At 45.8% G+C, this 7,292-nt stretch overlaps 3 protein-coding genes across 3 annotated transcripts; 1 reads left to right on the forward strand and 2 right to left on the reverse strand.

Annotated features, from left to right (window-relative positions):
* Nucleotides 1–628: 628 nt before the first annotated feature.
* Nucleotides 629–1,901, reverse strand: H6S33_009824 (uncharacterized protein; the record flags this gene model as incomplete). The annotated part of the gene is made up of 3 exons (XM_044841266.1): nt 629–765; nt 894–1,239; nt 1,647–1,901. The coding sequence occupies 3 exons, from the start codon at nt 1,899–1,901 to the stop codon at nt 629–631; spliced, it is 738 nt and encodes a 245-aa protein (XP_044687501.1).
* Nucleotides 1,902–4,636: 2,735 nt separating this feature from the next.
* Nucleotides 4,637–5,376, forward strand: H6S33_009825 (uncharacterized protein; the record flags this gene model as incomplete). The annotated part of the gene is made up of 2 exons (XM_044841267.1): nt 4,637–4,965; nt 5,097–5,376. The coding sequence occupies 2 exons, from the start codon at nt 4,637–4,639 to the stop codon at nt 5,374–5,376; spliced, it is 609 nt and encodes a 202-aa protein (XP_044687502.1).
* A 747-nt stretch (nt 5,377–6,123) lies between these two features.
* H6S33_009826 (uncharacterized protein) lies at nt 6,124–7,021 on the reverse strand (the record flags this gene model as incomplete). Its single annotated transcript, XM_044841256.1, has 3 exons — nt 6,124–6,631; nt 6,718–6,842; nt 6,929–7,021. The coding sequence occupies 3 exons, from the start codon at nt 7,019–7,021 to the stop codon at nt 6,124–6,126; spliced, it is 726 nt and encodes a 241-aa protein (XP_044687503.1).
* Nucleotides 7,022–7,292: the final 271 nt, after the last annotated feature.

Here is a 7,292-nt window from a genome sequence, read left to right on the forward strand (position 1 = left end):
AACCTAGTCTCAGTCTCACGTTACTCTATCCCCCCGGGAGAGCTAGCTCGAGTGCTAGTTTATTTACTAGGAGCCCTATTTGGGATTGTAATACTTGCCCTAGGTATGCTGCCCCGATTCTCCACTGTGTTGAATGCAGGCAGGTCTTTGAGGGCTGAGCATGAGCAGCAAGCAGCTTTTTTCATGCAATATTCCTATTATTATTGCATACACGGCTGGGCTCAAAGGGGAAGGGATCTGTCCCTGCAAATGATGAAATGTGGTACAAGAGTAGTGAAATGATAGCAAACGGTAAAATAGCAACTACTGCGGTACTGTATCGACTGTATGTACCAGCTTTTGAGGAGAGGGAAAACAACGTTAGATGGCAGGGACTCACTTCATGTCTTTTGGGACGCTTGTAACACCTAAATCCGGTCCGATCCCCCAAGGTTTAACACACCGGTAGGTAGAAGAAAGACTAGACCTGCATAATTTCAAGCGATACCAGTGAAAGTCAGGAAATCGCAAGCAGTTGTTGCTTCTACTTGTAGAAAAAGAAGCTACTCTACTATTTTTCCATGGATCGTCACGCAAGCGGCGCTAAATAGCTAAATGGTATCTTCCTTGATTCCACGACATGCCCTCCTCAGATCTCCTCCAGATCACCAAGGTCATCAACAGCCGGGAAATCACCAATTTCAACACGGTCTGGTCTCACGAAAGAGCCGTGTTTTGGTGGGCACTTGAAGTAGTACTCTCCATTGACAGAGCCATCGTTTTTACCTGTTCAAGAAGCAAAACCCAACAAAAGGGTGGATTACCGGTTAGCCAAGGTGAAGGTGGCTACAAGTGCCGGCCTCCTATGCAGGAGAAACACGACCACACGGGGGATTAATTCGGGGGCTAAATACCCGTTGGTTCATCGGCCTCCACACCCACCCAAACTCCGCCATTAGGGATCTCCTTAACCTCTCCGACATACCTAACGGTACCTCGGCGGTCCAAATCCGCGCCACCCACCCGGCATCGCGCACCCACGACGATCTTTTTTGCCTCAACTTCTTCGTACTGACGATTCAGCTCCTGCTGTTCCTTCTCATCCTTGTTGGGGTCGAATCGACCAAGCTTATTTCTTCGCTTCCATGCCAGAACGGAATCCTGGAGTTTGTCGTACTCCTCCACCGGCATTACGTATTTCTCGACTGCAGAAAGGTCCTGAAAGTTGGGACGAGCAGATAGCGGGCGTGTATCGGCAACCTATTCAAACATGGGGCATGATTAATCAGAGACACTGTGTCAGAATTGAGATTTGGGGGGGGGGGGGTGTAGAGTATGAGTTTTTGTTTTCTTTTTCCGCCAGGCAACACAAAACTCAGGATGACAAAGGCTTGGCAAACTACGTAGGACTGCTGCGGGAGGGCGTATCAAAAAATAAAGAGAAAATGGGGCAAATAAAAAAGTACAAGCATAAAATGTTTTTTTTTTAAAGAGTAAAGCAGTATATCGAATAGAAGATTGTGTGCTAACGGAGGGAAAAGGAAAAAGAAAAAAACGCCGATAATGGGAAAGAGTTGACGGAAGCAAGCAGAAGGACCCAGGCATAGAAAAATAGATATCAAAAATAGAGGTCGACAGCTGTCGAGAGGGGGGGGGGGATGTCATACGTGTAATTCAACGTAAGGCTGAAGAGGAAAGCTGGCAATTTGCGTAGTCTCCTCATCGTGGCTCGAGATGGGAATAGGCTGAGGTGCATGCGGTAGACGCAGTGTGAGTTGCTGCGAAGATGGTGGGATTCCCGTAACTGTCTCCAGCTTTGCTTTCAGGATTGAGATGGTCCATGAAGGTGTGATACGGCGTTCAGCAGCAGCATTATCAGATATGACTCTCACTGGAACGTCCGCGGCTGTTACAAAGCTCATTGCTGCTGTTTCGATGATGGCAAAGCTGATGTCTGCTGTCCTTGAGTTTTGTGGGTGTGTACTGAACTGTATTCTGGCTGGTGGTCCTGATGCGTTGCCGATGCTAGTGTTGATGGCCCCGTTTGCTTTGCTCGCTAGCCTGGTTGCTGTTTATGCGTTGTGGTTATTCGTGAGTATGTTCCTCCGCTATAGTTCGTGGTGTTGAACTGCCAATATAACAGGCACAGAGAGTGCTTTGCTTGACAGGACTGAGTGGGGTAAACGATCCGTTACTGGATGGGTACTTGAGGACAACGTTACTAATGATGCATCCTCACGTTGATTGATGGACTCCACAAGCCCCTTACTACAATTAAACATTTATGTATTTCAGTAATACAAATAATGTATACATCTAATGTATCTCCAAACGTGTTTCTACACAGTGTAATGTGTATACTACATGTATTCTCTACGGAGAGTCACGTAATGATTTACCAGAAACTTTCAACGTGGATGAGATTGAGCACTGGTTTGATTCCACCTACTATACTACCTACACACTTAGTTATTTTCCCACGCACAAATTCATTAAGTGACACAACTCATATTCATGCAAGAAGCCCCTTCGCTGAGAAGGTGGAGGATGCCATAGTAGAGTAACTGCGACGGAGAAAGCCAAGTCGGATATCTGTTGACAGATTCCGATATATGGCTGCTGTGACACTACCTTCTGTTTCGCTTGTACATATGTATCAGATCCTGGTGTATCGGTGGGACATCTGTACCCCGGTCCAAGCCTACCGAATGGTAGGTTTCGAGCCGCAGAGCATACTCTTCTTGCAGATCGCTAGGTTGAGTATGTTGATCTCAGATGAAATCACAGAAAAGCAGCAAAAAAGAGAGAAATAAACGCAAGTATGATAATGAGAAAAGAAGAAGAAGGAGGCGGGTACTCAAATCATTAATGAATGCACATGGGACGGCCGGGAAACATCGAAACGTGCTCCATGTATGCACTCCAATACAGTACCAATTAGATTAATAGTATACACCCCTACGACAATGTATACCACACCTAGGAAAAGAAAAAGAAATGCTTTCGTCCGATAATGAGCACACATATTTTACAAACATAACCCGACGTCACACGTGCCCAAGAAGCCTTTTTCGTTTGCAGCATGACAAGGAAATAGAGTGGACCCTTGGTAAATACACATGGTGCTGCTTCTCCAAGGTAACGGCCCGATATGATGGGTGGTCTCCCACCGTTTTGGATCCATATATCTGAAAACTTCCAGAAGCCTCCAGTTAAGGAGTCCAGAATTCCTTTACCTGGTTCTTCCCTGCAGGGCCTAGGCTGATAAATTAAACACATCACACATGTTAATTATAATACATGAATACATGTACATGTATATACAGTACGTATATATAGGTATGTAGGTACCTGGTAAGAACCACAACTCATTGATCAGCTTTTCCCATCAAACAGAACGAAAAAAGTAAAATACCAGCTACGAAGTATTGGTCTAAATACAGCTGTGGATGTAGTTCTAACAGTTCAGAACGTTATACCAGATCAAGGATGTGTTCGATTGATCACAGCTGTGCTGTGCCACCTACTAATGGGTATTCTCTGGTGACTGTCACACCTTACCTGCGTATGTAGCACCAGTTGGGCCATTAACAAGTACGTGCACGGGCCAAACGAGCCCCCTAGAGGGAAGCACAATTGCGTACGAGTCTAGCCACTTCAAGTGTACGCATTGTCCTTCGGTTCATCGCATCTTTTTGGAAAGCCCTACAGTCTTTCTAGATAGAGTTACACCTCAATGGTTCACTTAGAAATGAAACGCCCCCCCCAAACTAGTATTTTCCCAGGATCAGAAGTATAGGCTGTATGATTTTATTATGTACAGTACAGTGATAGTAACTAGTCTGATCTTCAAGACACACTAGAAGTTTAAGGGAAGCTCTTCTAGGCTTAATTTACAACAATACAGCATCCATGTATACAGGTTCCTACAGTAGCGATTTTTATACCTACATGTACTCATGGGAAACCCCTTGTAATATACGTCAGTCAAGCTCTCAATCAACGCCCCTGAGACCTACACGCAATTCGTCTATCATGTACATGTATTGGTGCTAGACAAATTTCCAACCTGAGTGCAGTTTAATAAATTTCAAGTGGCCAAAAGCTCCCCCAAAGAGAATTAACGAGACAACGCCCCCTGGCCTTGACTCGTCAACACACGATAATTAGTCCTGACAAAAGGCTCATATTGAAGAGAGGAGACATCATCCACCAAAAGAATGTGATTCATTGATCTCCCGCACGTATATCGAGTGTTCCAAGGTATCGTAGAAATGAATATCTTGTTCCCGTATCTATATCCAACCCTGTCACAGACTGTTGAATTGATTCCAAAATATCCAACGAGGTAACCCATATTTGCCTGACACCAATAGAATAGAGGGAAAGGGTTTAAAATGCCCCACGCCACCCTCAGCTTGAGCTAGACTTATCCCGCCCACATCCATTCCTTCATAAGTCACCGTGCAGGAAGCGCATCTGCTCTCACCTCATCACCTCCATCTTCCTACACCTCCTTCATTTGTGCTCATCTGAGTGAGAATAACACCATAATCCCCCACACTAGATTTTCTCGACGTCATAAACCGACAAACATTTCCCATCCAACCCGGGTAACACCGTCCCGCTGGCTTCCATCTCATACCTCCTCGCTCCGATGCCGCCCAAGCAGAAAGAGCCTCCAAAACAGAAGGAGCCTATCCACCTTCCTCAAACTTTATCGCAACCACCTCCATCCCCCTCAGCAAAGCGCCCTTTACCCGAAAATTCAACAGCCTCGCCTGCCAAACGCCAAAGCAAGTGGAGTCCCGATGAAGATGCAATTATCATCAATCTTCGAGGGAGTGGCCTGAAGTGGGAAGACATTTCAAAAAAATTGCCTGGAAGGTCTGCAATTTCGTGTCGTCTTCATTATCAGAACTACTTGGAACGCCGATCTGAGTGGGACGAGGAGAGAAAAGACCGGCTGGCTCGTCTGTATGAAAGGTAAATTTCACCTAGTTCAAACCCAGGGATCGGCCAAGGTTCATCGGGGATTTAATCTCGGAATGCCTTTCCGTGGTGCGACGTGAGCGACTTTAAAACAACCCGCTGACAATGGGTTTTGTGAGAAATAGATTTAAACAAGAGATGTGGAGCCAGGTTGCGAAGGAAATGAATATCCCCTGGCGAGCAGCTGAAAGTATGCACTGGCAGTTAGGCGAAAAGGAAATGGCTAGGCGTGCTGGTGTTGTACCATTCTCCCAAAGTTCAGTTGCACTCGATGTCCCCCCGAAAAAAGCTAGTCCGCGCCGAAGTCCAACCCCCGAGGGGCCGGATGAAAGATCATCTTCGGGACCTTCTGCGCCTCCAGTGGAAGCCGGTCCCATTTTAGGAAAAGAAGATACTACCAAGTAGATCGACAACCAAACTCTCCGGACCAGATACTAGTCCATGAGTATCGGTAAGCTTTTTCTATAGACAAATTTGTGCGGTATGATAGACCGTTTGTACTCTATGATTTTCTTTCTCTTTTTCTTTTCCTTTTTCTTTATATCATTTATATACGGGCTTGGCCCAACTAGGGAAACGGCGGCAACGGATTGTAAGAGCGAAAATGTGTTCGGTTCTGTTTGTATTTGATTGTATTTTTTCTCCTGTATTTTGCTGTTTTCCCGAATGCCTGTTAAGTTTAGATGTTTGTGACTACTTTAGCTTCGTTTGCTAGGCCTCGGGTTTGCATTGCATATAGTAAACGGATACATTATATCATTAGAATAATGGGACAAGGATTATACACCTACAATAAGAATATCCCGGGACGTCAAATTCGGCTGTGGTGATCGGGAGTGATTCCGGCCCAAATTTAGACATGGTTGATAGGGCTACAGTAATAAACAAGTTTCAAACATGATCTGTGGTGTAGAACGCATTGACGGCGAGTGAGACGGGTCGTTCTGTTGTGATTCCAAACCAGATGCCTGATACGCAGGCATCCCACTTGGTTATCACTCACTGGATGTATGCTGCAGGCCGTTGCTCTGCAAACACCCCCATTCTGTGATGACTGGTTCAAGACAATGTCTTTCCAAACCCCGTCCAGCCAAAGTGCAAAGGTGAGCAATATCTTTGATTCTCATCCACACACACACATATACATCCCGTTTACCTGTGCGGAGGGGCACAGATAGCCCACCAATTATCCTTCTCATAACCAGATTCCAGTACTATGCCTCCAGCAGCCACTATATCTTGCACCAACTCCCCTTCCTTATAGAGATGGTAGTATCTTTGGTACGTGACTACTTTGTCATCCTTGCTCAGCTTACCGCTCCCACCTTTCACACCTGAATAACCCTCGGACGTTTGCCATGGGACCATGACATCCTGTGGATCACCTTCTTTCCAGCCTCTCTTTGAATTCGGCTGCTCCAAGGCCCAGACATAGATAAGCGCTTTCCCGCCATTAGTCTCGCCATTGGCAGATGGCTTTAGCGTAGCAAGGATGCTTCGTATTGAAGCGACTCTTCGCGCTGTGGTCGAAAAATGGTGAATAACAGCGATGCTAATTGCAAAGTCAAATCGGGAGTCTGGGTGGGGCAGCTCTAAAGTATCTGCTATAAAGGAATCCTGGGTTTTTAGGTCGTGGGCTATTCGTACAAGGGCAGTTGACCTACACGTAACAATCAATTTATGCAAATTTGTACAATTGAAAAAAAAAAAAAAATGAACCCCAAATGAATTGAACCCGTGACTGACCTGTCTGACCCGATCATGAATACATTCTCATTGACTGTTAGATACTTTCCGTTGCCGCACCCTAAATCTAATCCTATCGAGCCAATAGGAAGGCCCTTTAGAAAACCTTCAACTATTGGCCATGGCTAAAGTATATTCAGTCAGTAAAGCCTCATTAAGAGTCCAGTCCGTATTGGTCGAGAATACGTAATTGATAGTAAAGAATATGTACCTTAAAACGTGTTGCAGAGAAATGGGAGGCGATGAGTTCATAGACACGATGCACGTGTTCAGCCTCGTAATTTTGGGGATTGTTGATATCCATCCGGTAGAGATGCGTCTTGTGGCGTGGTGGTTATTCGGTATCTCGAATCTTGGGGGATGGTTCCGAGGTTGCTTCGTGGGGGACACAAGTCGATCATTCGGTTACTACGCTCTGGTTGGGGGAGTCGAGTTTGGTGTGGGCCCTGGTTGGCTCCCCGCAGTCTTGGCATAGATTGGCGACATGTTACCCTGACCAACCCTTCTCGCGAATCTTGGTGCGGATCATTGGTTAAACTGCACTAGGCTTAAGCTCTAGATTCGATCTTCTACTA

This window comes from Morchella sextelata (genome assembly GCF_020137385.1).
Source record: "Morchella sextelata strain SCLS chromosome Unknown scls_32, whole genome shotgun sequence".
Classification (NCBI taxonomy): Eukaryota; Fungi; Ascomycota; class Pezizomycetes; order Pezizales; family Morchellaceae; genus Morchella; species Morchella sextelata.